The sequence below is a fragment of the Scardinius erythrophthalmus genome (genome assembly GCF_964197995.2).
Source record: "Scardinius erythrophthalmus genome assembly, chromosome: 20".
In the NCBI taxonomy this organism is placed as follows: Eukaryota; Metazoa; Chordata; class Actinopteri; order Cypriniformes; family Leuciscidae; genus Scardinius; species Scardinius erythrophthalmus.
Window position 1 is genome coordinate 1,276,244 of NC_138240.1, and position 21,176 is coordinate 1,297,419.

At 37.2% G+C, this 21,176-nt stretch overlaps 1 protein-coding gene across 1 annotated transcript in view; it reads left to right on the forward strand.

Moving 5' to 3' along the window:
• The window catches only part of fbxl17 (F-box and leucine-rich repeat protein 17), a 193,733-nt gene that overhangs the window by 101,630 nt on the left and 70,927 nt on the right, over window positions 1–21,176 (forward strand). The window contains exon 7 of the mRNA XM_081348524.1: window positions 4,849–4,979. Within this exon, the coding sequence (XP_081204650.1) occupies window positions 4,849–4,979 (131 nt within the window). The remainder of the gene's footprint in view (window positions 1–4,848; window positions 4,980–21,176) is intronic.

Below are 21,176 nucleotides of genomic sequence, written 5' to 3' on the forward strand. Positions count from 1 at the left end.
GTGACGTTTGTAGTGTTGTGATGTACAGTGAGGATATTAATGCTTGTGTTGATGTGTGATGTCGGATCTCAGGCTGTAATGGATCACATGAGCTTGAGTTTCTCTCCATCTGTGACCCTGATGACATGAAGCGGCAGATCTGAGGGTCAAAGGTCAGACTGACGGGAATGTCTCCGTTTGAAGCCCCGTCTGACCGTCACGATGATAAACGAGTCGAGCTGATGCTAAATCCCGCTGCCGGATCACATGCTAATAAGTTTGGACTTAGAAACGACTTTAATGAGATTTCTATTATTTACACCAGGGCTGTTAAACTCATTTCAGGTCGAGCGCCGGATCTGAACACAATGTCAAATTATGCGAGACGCTTTTTTAATTTGTTTAACCACCGTCTTCTCTGTAGATAATAAAGCTTTAATAATTAATACGAGTGCTAAAGAAACACATTTCCTTCACTAGAGACCTTTAGATCACACACAGGAGAGACTCTGTGTGACCAGAACGCCTCGCTCAATTAAATGCCTTCGTTTCAAGACAATATTTAATAAAAGAGGATGAAGAGTTTTCACTTGGTAACTTCAGTTGTTTTAATATGCAGAGAAGCAAAACTATGAAAAGTGAATTTGGCTGCATTCAGAGTTTGTGTTTCTTTTTTCATTAATATACTTTATACATCAGGCTTTTATGGCTCATTGTGAGAATATGAAGATCAAATCTTTTACTCACGACTTCTGAACAATATTTTGGCAAAGCTGTATAGAAGATTATGATTCTCTGAAATACTTGATTCTGATTGGCCAGTTAAATATTTCTGATTCATGATTTCGTAGATGAAAATAAAGGTTACACTTTATTTTAAGGTGTCATTGTTACAGTGTAATTATATATTTAAGTACTGAGTAATATTAAGCAACTACATGTACTTACTATAGGGTTAGGGTTTGGTTGAGGGTTATTTGCATGTAATTATGCATAATTTACTGTTGTTATTACTATGGTAAGTACATGTAACATATGTAACAAGGACACTGTAAAATAAAGTGTTACCAAATAATGACACAGAGTTCTGGGTTTGTGCTAAACGAGCGTTTGTTTTGAGACAGTCATGATGGATTTTTGTGTTTTATATTTCATTCATATTTTATATTTCTACATTCTTAATCAAACATTTGCCCAGAAGTTCTAAATAAAGGGAGAAAAATAATCACATTTGAATGAGTACTTTGAATGAGTACTATAAACTTTAAAATGTAGAAAAGAAATAGTCTTTTGCGTGTGGTAAATATACATAAATACTATATTTTTGCGAGGTAAAATACAGCAGAGTAATATACAGAGTTTCTCTGCAATCAGAATGAAAGCGGTGATTTGTTCTTGAATGTTTGTTTGTGTGATTGAGGTTGCAGACGTTTTTAACATGTTTAATGTGTCTGACAGGAACAGCATCTCGTGCGTCTGCTTATATCCAGCTCTCACGGTTTGATGCCTTTTATTTAGCAAACAATGCATCCGCTTTCCTGCATGTGTAATCGAGACCAGAGATGGAAGTAATAATAATAATAATAATACATTTTATTGGCACATGGCACTCAAGGACACCTTACAAAATCCATAAAAGCAATGACATTAAACAATAAAACCAGTTCAGCAACAAACATTAAATCACATAAAACCTGCCTAAACAGATTTAGTTTTAAGACGAGATTTAAAGACCAAAAGGCTGAGGCTCTATCTCGCACCCAGCGCAGCTGACTCTGTACAGCGACGCATGTGTCATTCCTATTCTGCACCCGCGCACAGCGGACTCTTCCCTCCACAGACGCACGTCGGTAAACCAGGGAATGAACTTGCGCTCCCGGGGGCGGTTCAGCGAAGAGAGGAGGCGTGTTCCGGCGCAAACGTTCCCTTGTGCTATTTTGCAGTTTCAGAAAACAATTCCTCCACTGACCAGGAGAAACCTCGTCTAAAGTCAGTGGCGCGTTGCACATGTTATTCAGATGCTATTTTAAGGGCGCATGCTTGGCCATAATGTAGCGTGTGCACAACGCACACACACTTTGCTTCTCTCATCTACACAGAAGCAGTTTTCATTTTTAGAAAACCATACATTATTACAAGAAAAAATATTCCACACGAGGGAAATCATTGTTGTGTCCATGAAGATGTGAAAAATAGTCATAAATCTAGCTTACACATTTACCCAAATTATCATACGCCTGTTTAAGCGAAGCTAATCTGGGTGTGTTTCTCCATCCCCAATGTCACTTCTCTGTGTTTTACGGCCCTGACGAGAACGTCGGTCTCCTCGGCTGTGAACCGCTCCTGGCAAATCCGCCGTTATAATAGCAATCCGCCATGGAACAAGCACGCCTGCTCTTAAAGGGAATGTGAGATGACGCTCTGATTGGTTTATTTCACGTTACGCCCAAACCACACCTATGAGTAATGAAGCGACTTCAGACCAACACATTTTAGATTTGCGTCGGAGAGTCATTTATCCCGCCGGTTTATGATCCGCCCACAAAGTTACTTGTGTTTCGCGCTTGATACTTGCGTTTCAGATCGTTAAAATAGGGCCCTAGAGCTGTTGAGAACTTCTACAGGAAGTGAGTTCCATAAATGAGGAGCCGTGATCCTAGTGGAAGAACAAGTGTAAGTGCAGAAGCCCGTCTTAAAATGCATGAAGGAGTGTGTATATGAACAAGATCTAGAAGATATGAAGGAGCCAAGTTGTGAAGTGCTTTGTAAGTTAAAAGTAAGATTTAAAAATTTAAAAGTGCACTATACAAAGGACCACATCGAGTGTTTGTGAGTGTGTGTGTGTGTGTGTTTTGAGGGCAGATGCATGATTAATGTTGCATACATGCAACGCTGCATATTTGTGTCTTCATACTAAAACCAGATGCTATTTTGCGCTTCCTGTGTGTTTGATTTACTGTGTTGTGCATGAAACCAAATTTAACCCTGTAAAGCTTGAAATGTGGAATAATATTCAGAATAATCTGGGATGGAATTGTTTATTGAACCCTTTTAGACAAAATATAAAAGAAAAGTAAAAAAAAAAAATGTGCATATGTGATTTTTGTTGAGATATGATTATGGGCCTTATAATAAGATATGGGGAAAAAACTCAATTTTATTCAGAGACAATTTGAAATGTGCAAAAAAAAATGCACAATTTGATTTATGCAGATTTTCTGATGCTTGTAATGCAAATCAGTGAGATCTTTGGATACTGACATAAAATGCATTTAAATATCAATATCTGCCAATAATATGTCTTAGTAAGATGATATTTACATGCTTAGTTTTATGATCAAAGCTCTGTAGTTTTAAAACATATAATGCAATGCAATACAATGATGATTGAGAGATGAATAAATAAACCTTCCTCAAAAGCCTGAAGATCATATTTCATACTCATGATTTTTCTAACTGCTTCAGTCCAGCTGAAATATTACTAACAATATCAAAGTTATCGTGACTTTACTTTATAAAAATGGATGTTTTTACAATAACACTAAAAGACTTTTACTTAATAAAAGAGTTTAAACTGTCAATCAGAGACGGAAGGAATGGAGATTGTGTGTGACAGTTGTTGATCATTTATAGACTATAAAAAGTTGTGCATCAAATATGATACAGTAGTTTAATAGTGTATTTCCATGGTGTTTCTGTAAATGTGATGGATCATGACCTCTGACCTCTGAGTGTAATTTATGTGCAGTTATGATGAACACGCTCTGACATTTTTCAAGCCATCACCTTTTGCGTTATTTTGTGCCTCCAATTCTCTCGCCGGTCCTCTGGGTCAGGAGCGGAGCAGGGCATCATGGGTAATCCGCTGCAGGGAGTGTTGTGTTCGTTAAGGTCAAGAGCTTGACATGCAGGCGCTCGCTGTTGAGTCCTAACGCGGCACATAATGCTCGCGTTTATGAAACATGCTTCCTGAATCTAAGAAATGCTTTTATTGGGGTTTCATATCTGGTGGAATTTGATATTGCTCAAAATTTAGTCTCATTATTTGCTCTCAAGTCCAGGGCTGAGCGATTCATTCGATGAAAACATGATGATTGAGACGATTCATGCACTTTCGATCCTCAATAAAAGCCACAATGTAACGTTCAAATCAGTCAAATCATGTAACTTGACTCGTGAAATGCAGTGTTTTATTATTAAAAAGTCATATTTATCAGTATATTGAATACGTGCATTAGGTCTTAAAGTGACAGGAGCCTAATATACATTTAATTATGTTCATGTTAATCAAACAACAAGAAAATGACACCGCTCTAGACTCAATGATTTTGGTTGGTTTAATAATAATCTTTAGGAATTATTGTTTTTATTTATTGTTTTTGTCCTATTGTTTGTAATTTGGTTCTTTGATTTTATTGTTTTAGGCCTACTGACTGTTTACCTGTCTTCAGTTATTGTTTTTACTGTGGTGTCGAAATTGGAAAAAATTATGAAACAATTCTGATATCATAGCAAACTTATTTCCAATTAAATCTGCTTTATACAGTATATATTAAGGGGAAAAACACTAATAAGATGTTTGTTATATCACCCACTCCTAATCGTGTTAAATTACAATACTGACCAAAATAATCGTGATTATGATTAAATAATTACATATAAATAATCAAATAATCAGATAATGAACCAGTCCATGAAGAGCATGTGAGACGCTGGTGTTCGTTTAGAGGTCAAACGCAGTCACACGAGGATAATGGGACGATTATATTCCAGTGATAGTATTCAGTGAGTAATGTGCATCATTTACTGCACCTGCAGAGACGTGCTGACCGTGTGTGTGTGTGTGTGTGTGTGTGTGTGTGTGTGTAGCTTCAGTCCCTGAGCAGTCTGGATCTACGGCACATCTCTGAGCTCAACAACGAGACCGTGATGGAGGTCGTGAGAAAGTGCCGGAACCTGACGTCCCTCAACCTCTGTCTCAACTGGACCATCAATGACAGGTGCACATAAACTCACACACACACACACACACACACACACACACACACACACACACACACACACACACACACACACACACACACACACACACACACACACTCACTCACTCACTCACACACACACACACACACACACACACACACACACACACACACTCACTCACTCACTCACTCACTCACTCACTCACTCACTCACTCACTCACTCACTCACTCACTCACACACACACTCACACACACACACACACACACACACACACACACTCACTCACTCACTCACTCACTCACTCACACACACACACACACACACACACACACTCACTCACTCACTCACTCACACACACACACACACACACACACACACACACACACACACACACACACACACACACACACACTCACTCACTCACTCACTCACTCACTCACACACACATTCTCACACACACACACACACACACACACACACACACAGATACACACACACACACACACACACACATGCACACGCTCACGCACTCGCTCACACACTCTCACAGACACACACACACACACACACACACACACACACACACTCGCTCTCACACACACACACACACACTGTCATCTATCACATTCTCAATGAGCGACGTCTGTAATAAACACTTTCTGTAGTTTCACTTCTTCAATTTTGGTTTTATTTTAGCACATTTTTCTGATTTTACATTTAATATTTTGTGTGTTTCCGCAACACAATATTAGTTTCAGTTCGTTTTTATTTAATGGAGAAATATCAATTTTGTTTTATGTGTATATATAATTTTATTTGATTTTTTTCAGTAATTCATTTTAATATACATTTTAATTAAAATTCAAACTAACTTTAGCTGGAAAATAACTTTACTAAAGAACCGCTATAAAGCCAAAACAATCTCAGTTACCCTAAATTATACGTTTGTCTCTGTAAAGCTGCTTTAAAAGCGCTATATAAATGAAGATGACTTGACTTGACTAAAAATTTGGATGGATGGATGGATGATGTATAAATAGATAGAGGAATGGATGGATGGATGTATAGGATGAATGGATGGACGAATGGTCACAGTATCTTCAGTCGTCCTCATGGTTCTGCTCTGGATCTGGTCTATTAATGATTGATGTGAAACTGGTTGGTTTTGGTTTCTCTCAGTTCTTCAGTCTCACTGTAAGACAATTGTTTCTGAACGTCTCGCTGTTTGGCCTGAAGGAAATGAACACAGAGGCGTTGCACAGCTCCGCTAGAGTGAAGAGCGCCGTGATCAACGCCCCCATTAGCCTCGCCGGACTGGGAACATCACACGGAACAGAGCCGTTTAGCTCATCTAACCTACAGACGGTCAGAGAGAAACACAGATGTTTCTGAAGCCCATTCAGAGGCCGTGTTTAAAATCTGTTCTCCATGTGCGTGACGCGTTTGATCCCGTGCTGCATGTTTCCCCTTGTTTTTGATTATTCAGTCATATTTCTGTGTCGTCTGAGTCCTGAGTGAACGAGATACAGGAGAAGAGCGGCTGGAACTCAGAGATTTCATGCTTGAACACAAACAGCTTTCTCTGCGCTTTATCAGACGGCTTCAATCGTCGCCGAATCCTGACGGAGCGTCCATGATTCCACACATGTGACGTTCATCTGGATATGAAGCATTATTGGACCAGAGCTTGTGTTGAAGAGCGAATACAGTACAACTCTATTCATTAACTATTACTGTACTAACATTCTACTCAACACTCTATTCATTATGTAATCATATCAATTTGTTATATAATCTAGTGGTCCTCAAGATGAATTAAAATACGCTCTAAAACAACTAAAAGTCCAGATATTTCTTATTTTTATTCACCCCCTCGACAACAAATGAGGATTTTCACGGTATTGAAAAACATGGATATATATAAGGCTTTTAATTTCAAATCTAGACCTGGAAGAATCATGGAAATTAATAAAATCTTAAAAATCTTTAAAAAATGTATCTTTTTCTAGTTATGCCAATATATTTGATTATGTTTGTGAGTAAAATATATTATTTAAAAATGTTTCTCATTAAATTAAATTGACTGAATCAAGTAAATTCATTGGTTAAAAAGAACATTCAGCTCCAAAAAAAAAAAAAACTTCTTAAATTTAATTATTTAAATTATTTATAATTATTTTAGTGAATAATTTAGTTTAGTTGTCCTTATGTTTTCCATATTTAATTTTTTATTAGTTTTAGTCATTTTGTTAAATTAAGTTAAATGAAAATTAAATTAGTTTTTGTCATTTTGGTTATTTTTAATGTCAATATAGTTTTTTATTCACTTTTATTTCAGTTGGTTTATTCTGGTGCATCAAGTTAAGCGAAATGAGAATGTTGACTATTTTTTAACATTTAATTTCAGTTAACGTCACAAAAATGTTATTTTTCTGGTTTTATTGAACTGTAATGACCTTTATAAAGGTTTTGTCTGAGAACAAAGTTTGCATATTTGTGTGGATAATGTGAGGCTTGGAGTTCAGAAGGTGGAGAACCGCTGGAATAATCCATATTCATCATGTTTTGGCAGGACGGTGGTTATGAGGGAATCTGGGCATATTTTTCTCATGTCAGAAGTAAATCATGTGACCTAGACGGCTGTAGATGAGCCTCCTGCTCGTAAATCACACGTGTGATGATGAAGAACCTGGACAAATGTTATTTCATGGGCTTTTGTTCTTGTTTAATAAGCGTGTGTGACTGGAGAATGTGAGGAAATTCCTTCTTGTGTTTATATTCCTGATCTAGCGTATGGATTTACAGCCTCCTCAGGCTCGTTCTGAGCGTTAACACAATATTGAATTTACAATCTGCCCCAGATACAGCCGTCTGAACGCCGCTGTTCCTCTTCTTTTATGATTTCTGGATTTATTGGAGATGTGGTTGGCCAATATCACATTATGATTCTTCCAGAAGAGATTTGACCCTTTATGAAACACTGACGGATTTCTTCGCAGTGTTTCCCGTTGGGTTTTGCGGGATGGTTTGGGTCACTGTGGTTCAGGAGGTCAGAGTTCGAGCTGGAAGAAAACCTGCTGTAATTTACGCTGATTTGACTTTTTTACGGCCTCGTAACTAGATTTCACGAGCGCTGACGCTCAACGAGTCCTGGATCAAACATGCGCTTCAGGAACGACACTATATGACGTAAATGCTCTTGTGTGTTTTTGTGTATATCTAAAGTCAACATGACCATATTTATTTAACTCATGATCCTGTGAGCTGAAGGAAAATCATTTCTGAGGTGGATTGAGTGGGAAAAAAATCAATATATATATATTTATATAATTGTAAATATTTTATTAAATCATATATCATCAGGATTTACTATAATACAACATACTACATAATACATATATATATATTTTTTTTTTACATATTCATATTAAACAAACACTAGATAGAGATTGAATCATTTATGCATCTGCACAGAACATAGTTTATATTATAGATGTTTATAATATTACAAAAAATGATTCAGTTTCTAAAGAGTGATTTCTTTGCAATATTTTATACTCAATATACAATATTTTATATTTTAGACGCAAGTAATTTTTACAACCATGTGCTTCTGTTTGTGAAGATTAGTTTATTGCATTATAACTAACAGTGAAAAATAGGTCTACTTATAAAAAGCAAGAACTCTTTTAGAGAGTGAGTGTGTGTGTGTGTGTGTGTGTGTGTGTGTGTGTGTGTGTGTGTGTGTGTGTGTGTGATTGCTGAGTATTTCCTCCTTAAAACTGCAGAGAACCAAAGACAGTCTCAAAAACACGCTTTGAAATCGCTGGTGTTTCTGACGTCACAAACTACCTTGTAACCAATCAGATCAATGTGTGATCGTCAACCAGTGGATCTCTGAGCTGAGTGAGTGAGTGGAGGCGGGGCTCATTTGCATATTCATAGAACCACGCATACTAAATGAGGCAAGGGTGTCGAGTTACATTCAAGATATTTTAAGGCGTCAAGAATATTTTTCAATGAAAATATTTAAATATATAATTTTGGTGATCAAAGAAGAGTTTTAAGGGATACAATGATTGACTACAGGCGGACTTAAAAATTATGTCTTGTGAAATCAAACCAAGTAAAGAAGAAACTGCAACATTGTAACATTTTAAGTTTCAGAACAAAGCAATAAACACGACTCATTCCTGATTCATTAACACCTCCAGTGTTCTTAATAACTGAGACTAAAGGCGTGTCACATGTTGTCTTGAGCTTCCGATCTTCTCCAGCTGTTTCCCAGTGTTCAGTGTGTGTTGTTTTGCAGGAAAGCCGAGTGTGTGTGGAAGCAACATATGCTTGAATGACCTCTCTCTGCTGGATTAGCCGTATCATTCCTCTCGCTGATATATTCATTTGCACCACAACTAAATTAATTACGCCGGTTCGCTTTCGGAAAGTGTGTTTTTCCAGGACTCGCTTCAGGCCCACTTGATCCATCCGATGATTCCCGGTGGAGGAAAGCCCAGGAGATCGGCACTTATCCGGTTCTCACTCCAGCTGTATAAACGGGTCGTGCGTAAAAGCCATTCGAGTCGCTCTGAATGAGAGGCTCTGCTCAGCAAATATCTAATGCAATAACGTAAAGCAGTTCTTAAGCGTTGCTCCCACTGGCCCGACACTAGAAGACTTATTACATTCAAACACGGAGAAGTCCTTGACCGTAATGTTGTGTTTGTCCTTCATTACTGCAGCTCTTTCTTTCTCTTGTATGATCCAGTGCACGGTTGCATAAAGCACCTTAAGTGTTATTTTCCCTTAAAGGGGTGGTTGATTATGATTTCACTTTTCTAACTTTAGTTTAGTGGTCGACCGATATATCGGCCGATATTTGGCATTTTTAAAATGTGTTGGAAGCGGGACTTTTATTTTGACGGCGCACCGGACTTTTATTTTGACGGGCGGCGCTGAGAATGGCAGAGCCTGATCACACACAGCGCTCACTCACATTCACCGTCTTCATTAGTTTACGATCTTTTTCAGTCATATCTAATACTCTGTTAGACAGAACTGGTAAACAAATGAAGTAAATGTTATGCGAAAAAGTAGAGCATTGATTTTATATTATTTGTAACAGAAAAGGCAAACAATCAGGCTAAAATACTTTATCGTTTACCGTCAACATTCAGCTAATGCGCATCTACATCATTTAATATCTAACAAACATTTAATTCCACAAACCTTGCAGATTTAATCGAATCCAGCTGTGATATCTTGTGAAGTGTGTATTTGTAGCCGGCATAAACGTGTTACGGCGCTGATCCACTTGTCCGTGCGACACTTCTGTCGCGCCGCGCTCCACTATATTCCTATGGGTGACGTCAAGCGACTTTGTCGCACCCGCAAAGCATTCCGGGAAGGCGGCGCTTCATTTGAAAAAGTGCTGCGCGTCAAAAAGCTGGCCGATGCCCATCTTTATGCAAATGAATTCCGTTAAACGCGGCGCGTTTATCCAATAGAAGAACAGCATATGGAGACGGAGGGAAGTCTCTCGCTGGTCCTCTGTTCTAATACGCTACATTTCCCGCTCGGTCAGAACCACGCCCATAGCGGTAAACGCCCTCAACGTACCAATGTGGGGAGGCGTCGCGACACCACGCGACAGTCGTGTCGGACAAGTGGATCAGCGCCGTTAGTGACGGTCGGGAAGAGACGCGATCGAAAAACTTTAAATCCTTAATTTTAAAGTATGCTGTGCTATATCCAGTTTTCCACTGTCATATTCATATAGTTTTCACTGTGTGCTGTATGTAAAATTAGCGTTACCTTGTGTTTATTTGAAAAAAATATGGTTAGCAGTGTGCACGAAATTACCAGATTACTGAGTGCAATGTTACAGTGTATAGGCTACTTCCTTTTTATTCACATATTCATACATTTTTAAACAATTACTTTATTTGTGAAAAATACTGTAATAGGATTGCAGATTCAAGAATTTGCCGTCTGAAGTATAAACATGTTTATTTTAAGGATTTGTTTTCTAATTTATTTATAATTTATTAAATATTGATTAAAATAAATGTAAAGTATATATATATATATATTATGTCAAATTCAAGTTAGAATTTGACATAAAAGGTGATGCATACATCTAATAAGTTTAGGAAAAAATGCACTTATAGGTAAAAATGCCCCTGGAAATAACTTATAATAAAGGTGGCAACTATTGCCCGTTAATAAAAATGTTAATGTCTGTCACTGCTGTGAACTGACCGCCGCAGAGAATATGAATAATATGAATATCTTCGTGAGTCAGCTGTCCACAACAAGCCTAAACCTGCGCAAAAACACATTATTATCAACAAAACTTTGAAAATATGGATTTTCGTTTTTTTGGTCAATATTTCACACCCCGAATGTACAATACAGTATTAATTTTTATATCTTCAGCTCTCAAAAAGCCTTAAATTTGACTTTAAAAAGTGTGCAGCAACCCTGAACAGTAAATGCGCTCCTGAAATATGGAGTGTGATTAATTTCCCGGGAATGTGAGCCAAGAGCAGTGAAAACGAAGTGAAAAATCATCCGCAGATTCTCGATAAGAAAGCTGCGAACGGCACATATTCTGGGAGGTTTCAATGCATGTTTTGGTATTTATCACAACACATGGATCTGGTTATGATACACAGCCGCACATTAATCAAACACACCCGAGTGCCGTTATAATGTCAGACGCTTGTGTAATTTGGCAGCGGCTCGTGCATATTTCATTTCTTCGTTAGGACACTTTCTGAAATGTGTCTGCATTCAATATCAGCAATGATTCACGATATCAAAAAACCTTTTTACCCCGTGCATGAGTCCCGTTTTATCTAATATAACAGCCTCCTTTCTGATATAAATCTGTGTGTGTGTGTGTGTGTGTGTGTGTGTGTGTGTGTGTGTGTGTGTGTGTGTGTGTGTGATCAAGTTCAGCGAACGTTTGAAGAAGGCCTTTATTCAAACATATTCCATAACAAAACGTCTTTAGCAGCGTTTAGCTCACAGGAACTCTTAACTTTAATTATTACACAGCTCTGTGGAATACTTGATTCTGATTGGTCAATCGTATGTTATTCCCAATAATATTTATACTCATAAAAGTGCATCTATCATCATAAAAGTGCATCTATCCTTGATAAAAGTTCATCTATCCTTCATAAAAGTGCATCTATCCATGATAAAAGTTCATCTATCCATCATAAAAGTTCATCTATCCTTCATAAAAGTGCATCTATCCATCATAAAAGTGCATCTGTCCATCATAAACGTGCATCTCTCATCATAAAAGGGCATCTCTCATCATAAAAGTGCATCTATCCATCATAAAAGTTCATCTATCCTTCATAAAAGTGCATCTATCCATGATAAAAGTTCATCTATCCTTCATAAAAGTGCATCTGTCCATCATAAACGTGCATCTCTCATCATAAAAGTGCATCTCTCATCATAAAAGTGCATCTATCCTTCATAAAAGTGCATCTGTCCATCATAAACGTGCATCTCTCATCATAAAAGTGCATCTCTCATCATAAAAGTGCATCTATCCATCATAAAAGTTCATCTATCCTTCATAAAAGTGCATCTGTCCAACATAAAAGTTCATCTATCCTTCATAAAAGTGCATCTATCCATCATAAAAGTGCATCTGTCCATCATAAAAGTGCATCTGTCCTGCATAAAAGTGCATCTGTCCATCATAAAAGTGCATCTGTCCATCATAAAAGTGCATCTGTCCATCATAAAAGTGCATCTATCATCATAAAAGTGCATCTGTCCATCATAAAAGTGCATCTGTCCTGCATAAAAGTGCATCTATCCATGATAAAAGTTCATCTATCCATCATAAAAGTGCATCTGTCCATCATAAAAGTGCATCTGTCCTGCATAAAAGTGCATCTATCCATGATAAAAGTTCATCTATCCATCATAAAAGTGCATCTATCCATCATAAAAGTGCATCTATCCTTCATAAAAGTGCATCTATCCATGATAAAAGTTCATCTATCCATCATAAAAGTGCATCTATCCATGATAAAAGTGCATCTATCCTTCATAAAAGTGCATCTCTCATCATAAAAGTGCATCTATCCATCATAAAAGTGCATCTGTCCATCATAATAGTGCATCTATCCATCATAAAAGTGCATCTATCCATCATAAAAGTGCATCTATCCATCATAAATGTTCATTTATCCATCATTAAAGTGCATATGTCCATCATAAAAGTTCATCTATCCATCATAAAAGTGCATCTGTCCATCATAAATGTTCATTTATCCATCATTAAAGTGCATATGTGCATTATAAAAGTTCATCTATCCATCATAAAAGTGCATCTATCCATCATAAATGTTCATTTATCCATCATTAAAGTGCATATGTCCATCATAAAAGTGCATCTATCCATCATAAATGTTCATTTATCCATCATTAAAGTGCATATGTCCATCATAAAAGTTCATCTATCCATCATAAAAGTGCATCTGTCCATCATAAAAGTGCATCTGTCCATCATAAAAGTGCATCTGTCCATCATAAAAGTTCATCTATCCATCATAAAAGTGCATCTGTCCATCATAAAAGTGCATCTATCATGATAAAAGTGCATCTGTCCATCATAAAAGTGCATCTATCCATCATTAAAGTGCATCTGTCCATCATAAAAGTGCATCTATCATGATAAAAGTGCATCTATCCATCATTAAAGTGCATCTATCCATCATTAAAGTGCATCTATCCATCATAAAAGTGCATCTATCATGATAAAAGTGCATCTGTCCATCATAAACGTGCATCTGTCCATGATAACAGCCGCTGAAACAGAAACACAGGCTCATCCGGGTCACTGAACTCTATACACTCGCTAGGTACGTTTTTTCCTCGTGGAAATTTTGCGTTTGGTGAGATAATAAAATATTAATACTCAGTCGAATCAATATTTAGTGTAGAGTTATTTAACTATGCCATCCAGTATCGTGGACTCGCTGGTGGCCATTTTGTGACTATTGGTTTTGTAGAGAAAAATAAATAATAATAAAAGCAAAAAATACACAGCGTACAAAAGAACATACTGGAATACAAAATAATTAAAACCATTAGGAAAAAGCTAACCTAAAAAAGTTTTTTAGGTTGGATTTAAAAATGCGCAGATCTTTAATATGATTTTGTCTTGTGTTCTTCAATTAAGGCGAGACACGGTGGGCAAAAACATCGTTTTTTTTTTTTACTGGTCAATTTTGAGATTTTTGGATATGTGTCTTCAATAACATGTCTTCTTTCAGACTTGTGGTGAAAAAAAAGTCCGAAATACACATTTAGGTCTTTATTTTACACACTTTGTCTGTTTGCGTCTGTAGATTTCTCATAAATTCAACAAAAGTTGGCGTTGTAAATCCTCCCGCTGTTCCGCGATCTCTGTCTGCTCTCTGTCATCACACACACCGCTGGAAAGCTCTCTCTCTCCTGTACAATGCTGTCTGATCCAAATATGGTAATTTCCTTTTTATCAGCAACCAATCGTGAAAGTAAAAGGGCTGGATGCGCAATCTCATTGGCTGATGATAAATCTTTAAAGCCCGTTTTCTCAAAATTACTTTTCTCTCATTCTCCAAGTCCGAAATCTCCACTTCAGTAGCACTTATTTACACCAAACTTTCCAGTCTTGTACCTAATTATGAAGACATTTACCGAGGGATTTGTAAATATATTATTCCTAGCCTGATTTATATAACATTTTATTCCAAAAAACATGGCGAAAATCATTTTTTTAAGGCTATTGACAGTATATTCTGATTTACAGGATAACAAAAGTAGATATCCATAAATCCCTCGGTATTTTTTTCCCCCATCTAATATGTGAACACAATGAAAAAATAAATTTTAACCTGGCTTTATCCAATACTCAGATAAAATATATGCAAATTAGCACATATTTAATTAGATATTGCCTGTAAATTACAGAAAACTTGTAATACATTTTTTTCTCATCTTAATGTAGGTAATCAACTGGGAAAGTTTCATGGTGATATCTGTTAGTTCAAAATTTTACCCTATTCACCTGTAGTGTCTCGCCTTAAGGCTGAGTTGGTTGTTGAAATGGTGTATTTCTTCAGGAGGAGGAGCTCGTCTGATTGTTCTTTATTTGATGACCGTCCTGAAACACACTCGCATGAGGGAGTTCTCACAGATCGAGGTGAAATTAATTTCCCTCTTCCTAATAAGCTCAGGTTTTCCCTGGTGAGCTCGCGGCACCTTTACCATTGTCAATATTTTTTCTGTGTTCATATCTGTTTGTTTAACATGCCTTTAATTAGGAGCTCCTATTGAAGGCTTTAATTGCTTATTAAAACTCTTTTGCTCTCCGGAAAGCCAGAAACGGGCTCATTTCTATGCGGCGGCGCGCTGGGAATCTCACATGAAGAGAATCTGTTGGGCTTCTTGAGCACAGAGGGACCGAGGAGCCAATTTGTCAGAGAAAAGTAAATTAAAAGCATTGCGGGTTCAAGCGCAGCATCTCGCCTGAGATTTGTGGAGAAATGCAAAAAGTTTTAGAACTGATTAACAGTTCTGTATTTGTCAAAATCTGATAGTTGAGGGTGTTTCTCTTAACAGGGTTGTGAAGTTTAATAGTGTAAATGAGATCTAAGGCCAGGAACATGCGTCAGCACATTTGTCATGCTAACTCTAGGGGGCGATAGAGTTTCCTTCAGATTTCTAGTGTTGTTCAGATAACTAACTGTAAACTTTAACTCTTAAAGGCTTAAAACTGCAAACTAACTGTGTGAGAAGAGCGATTAGCGTTGAGTGCATAACATGCTTGCATTTCATTATGAATTATGATATTTGTAATGCACTTCTTGTGCAGTTGACGATATCAATATATAGTTTGCTTTATACAATACAGATTTAAATACAGTTTTAAAGCAGCTTAACAATAAAAAATCAACAACAATAATAATATGCAAAATTCATTGCAGATTTATAATTCACAATTGAATGCAAGGTAGTAGAATAAAAACAATCTACAGAATATCACTGTTTTACAGTGTCCTTGTTACATGTGTTACTTACTGTAATAATAACAACAGTACATTTTGCGCAACTACATGCAACTAATTTTAAACCAAACCCTGATCCTAACCATAGTGAGTAAAAATTAACTGTAACCAAAAACATCATATAAATGTAACACATTAGCGAATGCATTTAACATGAACAATGAGCAATATTTTTTAACAGCATTAATCAATCTTGTTTAATGAAAATACAATTCTTTAATGTTTGATTATAGTTGCATGAACTAATGTTGACAGATGCAACTTTTATTTTAAAATGCACGAGTAAATGATGATAAAAGTGCATCTACCATCATAAAAGTGCATCTGTCCATCAATCATAAAAGTGCATCTGTCCATCATAAAAGTGCATCTGTCATCATAAAAGTGCATCTATCATCATAAAAGTGCATCTATCCATGATAAAAGTGCATCTGTCCATCATAAAAGTGCATCTGTCCATCATAAAAGTGCATCTATCCATGATAAAAGTGCATCTATCCATCATAAAAGTGCATCTGTCCATCATAAAAGTGCATCTGTCCATCATAAAAGTGCATCTATCATTATAAAAGTGCATCTATCCATGATAAAAGTGCATCTGTCCATCATAAAAGTGCATCTGTCCATCATAAAAGTGCATCTATCCATCATAAAAGTGCATCTGTCCATCATAAAAGTGCATCTGTCCATCATAAAAGTGCATCTATCATTATAAAAGTGCATCTATCCATGATAAAAGTGCATCTGTCCATCATAAAAGTGCATCTGTCCATCATAAAAGTGCATCTATCCATCATAAAAGTGCATCTGTCCATCATAAAAGTGCATCTGTCCATCATAAAAGTGCATCTGTCATCATAAAAGTGCATCTATCATCATAAAAGTGCATCTATCCATGATAAAAGTGCATCTGTCCATCATAAAAGTGCATCTGTCCATCATAAAAGTGCATCTATCCATGATAAAAGTGCATCTGTCCATCATAAAAGTGCATCTATCCATCATAAAAGTGCATCTATCATTATAAAAGTGCATCTATCCATGATAAAAGTGCATCTGTCCATCATAAAAGTGCATCTGTCCATCATAAAAGTGCATCTATCCATCATAAAAGTGCATCTGTCCATCATAAAAGTGCATCTGTCCATCATAAAAGTGCATCTGTCATCATAAAAGTGCATCTATCATCATAAAAGTGCATCTATCCATGATAAAAGTGCATCTGTCCATCATAAAAGTGCATCTGTCCATCATAAAAGTGCATCTATCCATGATAAAAGTGCATCTATCATCATAAAAGTGCATCTGTCCATCATAAAAGTGCATCTATCATTATAAAAGTGCATCTGTCCATCATAAAGGTGCATCTAAGTGTGCATCTATCCATGATAAAAGTGCATCTATAGTTTAGATTAGTTCTTTGTTAGTTCATGTTAACTAAGACCTTATTGTAAAGTGTACTTTTAACTAGAAAAGCAAATTTAAACTTTAAAGAAACTTTTTGATAAAACCTTGGATGGATAGAATGGATAGAAATTGGTATTTAATTTCTATATTTCATCATATTTAATAAATGAACTTCAAAATTGCAGAAGAATGCATAATCTTTGAATTATAATTCTTAAATTCATTTGAATTAAAATTATAAGAGTAAATTCCTCTTCATCTCATTCAAATTCGTCGTGTTTGTTGTGTCCAGATCAGCTCACACTAGTGCTGAAAATTATGCGAAAGTTATGCGATCACTCATTAAATAATGCGATATTCCATATGTGATACGATAATGCTTAAAGTGTGTAAAATAAACGTAAATTATCTTTAAAATATCTTTAAAATTATATAACCTACATACGTGTTTCACATTCTTTTCCCTACACAAAACATCCCTACAGCTTCTGAAAGTGAACATCAGTGTTTTACTGTGTAAGAAGTGTTATTTTAACATCAGTGGGGTTCAGGGGTTCAGCTTATCCTACATTAGCTTTATTAAACAACAGAAACTGAATAATCAAATGTAAAAATAAAACACTGCTTAGTTTTCACTGTATGAATTAAATATATCCTGATTCTTATTAAAGCCACAAATTGCGCGTTTCCATTACCGATTTGCGTAAAACTTTTGCGATTTTTTTTCTAAATGTTGAAAAGAAACTATTGCGAAATGACGCCGTTTCCATTAACGATGTTATGCGACTAAAACTTAATTTTTCCTCTCGCGATACGTAAAATCATTCCAAAAACCATGGCAACGGACGTTGGTAGGATTATGTACTATATCCCAGCCACTGTATTAATGGAAGGAGATGTATGTGTGTTTCCAAGCATTAATGGTGAGGAATGACCCTTAATATCCTTGTGAGCGGCACATATGAGGCCCTATCTTGCACCCAGCGCAATTGACTTTGTACACTGACGCATGTATCATTCCGATTTCTCACCCGACGCACAGCGGACTTTTCCCTCCACAGACGCACGTCAGTAAATTAGGGAATGAACTTGCGCTCCCGGAGGCGGTTCAGCGCAAAGAGGAGGCGTGTTCCGGCGCAAACGTTCCCTGGTGCTATTTTGCAGTTTCAGAAAACAATTCCTCCACAGACCAGGAGAAACTTCGTCTAAAGTCAGCGGCGCGTTGCACATGTTATTCAGATGATATTTTAAGGGCGCATGTTTGGCCATAATCAATGTAGCGTGAGCACAACGCACACACACTTTGCTTCTCTCATCTACACAGAAGCAGTTTTAATTTTTAGAAAACCATACATTATTACAAGGAAAAATATTCCACACGAGGGAAATCATTGTTGTGTCCATGAAGATGTGAAAAACTAGGCATAAATCTAGCTTACACATTTACCCAAATTATCATACGCCTGTTTAAGCGAAGCTAATCTGGGTGTGTTTCTCCATCCCCAATGTCACTTCTCTGTGTTTTACGGCCCTGACGAGAACGTCGGTCTCCTCGGCTGTGAACCTCTCCTGGCAAATCCGCCGTTATAATAGCAATCCGCCATGGAACAAGCGCGCCTGCTCTTAAAGGGAATGTGAGATGAGGCTCTGATTGGTTTATTTCACGTTACGCCCAAACCACACCTATGAGTAATGAAGCGACTTCAGACCAACACATTTTAGATTTGCGTCGGGCGCAAGAGTCATTTATCCCGCCGGTATAATAGCAACAGCGACCCGCCACAAAGCTACTTGTGTTTCGCGTTTGATACTTGCGTTTCAGATCATTAAAATAGGGCCCTTAATATCTTCAGTCATTTTGATTCTTCTTTTGGCCCATGAGGAGTTTCATTTCTGCTTCCAGGTCTTGATTGTGGCATTTATTTGAGGTTTAGAATCCATTATTCATGTAATTCTTTTGTCTAATATGAGTTTAATAAAAGAGCTCTGTCTCGTATTCTGTCCAAACACACCGCGTCGTCTACGTCAGGTGACTGTAAATGCGCAAAAACTGTTTCCATTGCAGTTTTGCGAAATATTTCTTTTTCGAATTGCCTGAAAAGCCTCATGCGAACGCAAAAAGTTTTTTGCGATAAATGGGAGTTTTTGCGAAATTGACGTGTTTCCATTGGGCGTATTTTCAATTTGCAATTTCAATTTGCGCAGTTTGAAGGGTAATGGAAACGCGGCTAGTGAAGGCTGGTGTTTGTGAAAGCGTGCGGATGAGAGAGAGACGGACAGAAGTGCAGCGAGTGAAGGTCTTGAACGGGTTTGTGTCGGATTTGAGGAAGAGTCATAGACAGTAAAATAAATGGACACAGCAACCCCACTGGATTCAACGGAGAAAAGTGAAGTCAATTAGAAGCACTCACTTCCTGATGGCGGAGCGACTGCGCAAACTCAAACAGAGCTTGACGACGTAGATGTGACGTGAGCAACCCGTCTGTCTTCTAGTAGCTGTGCCGAGAGAAATCTGAATCATTCCCTTCCGAATCTCGCAGAGCCGGGGAGTGTGATTAGGAGCTGTCCATGAGATAGGAGCAGGAGCAACTCTTGCTAAGTATTCTCAAGATTCTCAAGCTTCTCCTCCTGTCCGTACGGTAATCTCTCTACTGTGTGACAGAGAGTCGCGTGTTTATGACGCAATCGTTAGCCTATTTTAATAAAAACTGCTTCTACGGGGCCATAACGTAAGATACAAGGTAATGGAGCCTTTTATACATTGTCGTGTTTCTTTAGAAATAAATAATGGACAAATGGAGTCTTTAAACGCCTCAGATGTGAAGTTATTCGCTGTCAAAGTGATGCCAAAATGAATGGGAGTCAATGGAATGCTAACAGCAGGTGAGGGTCCGCTAATCAATGGCGGCGCCCGGGGAAGCTTCAGTTTTTTCTGAAACATTGCCCTCTTGGGAAGAACTCAAGGTCTCGTCTGCTTGTTTCTGCTCTCTCGACTGAGTTAAACCTGCTGAACTCTCGCTCCTTTACACACACACACACACACCGTCGTCACACTGACAGAATCTGCTGTGTTTGGCTTATACACACTCGCTTCTATTATCCGGCTGTCCCATAATTCCCTGCTCTGGGATCTTAAACGGTTTGGATTGGATGCATGACTTTCCACAGCAAATAAGTGTTTTTACTTTAAATGTAGGATATATTTCATGCTAAACCTTGGTAGAGGGAAAATAGAGATATGACATCGCTGTAGATCGGGAGTGTTTGACGCCTGAAACGTCTGGTGTGTTGTTTCTCAAGCTCAGCTCTTGGCTGTGTGATGTCAAGTGATCTGACATGTTGAACGTGTGATTTGTGTGACGGCGCTGATTGCGTCTCTCCTCGTGATGTATGATGTGTGTTTATGTTATGATCTTGTTTCTCCATAACATCAGAAAAGCAGCTCTGCGAAACGTTCACCCCAGTGTCTCTGTGCTCGATCAGAGATTCACACACACACTCTGTCCGTCGAAGACCTTTCAGCTAAAATCATTTATTGTGCTTCCCTAGAGTTTTTTTTTTTTTTTTGTAAATATTTATTTATTTATTACATTAATAAATTATTTTATATTTTTTATTATTATTTTATAACAAGTTTTTCATGTATTTGTTTGTTTATTAAATAATAACTAAATTAATTAATGAACAAATGTATTAAACAATCAAATAATGATTTTATTAAA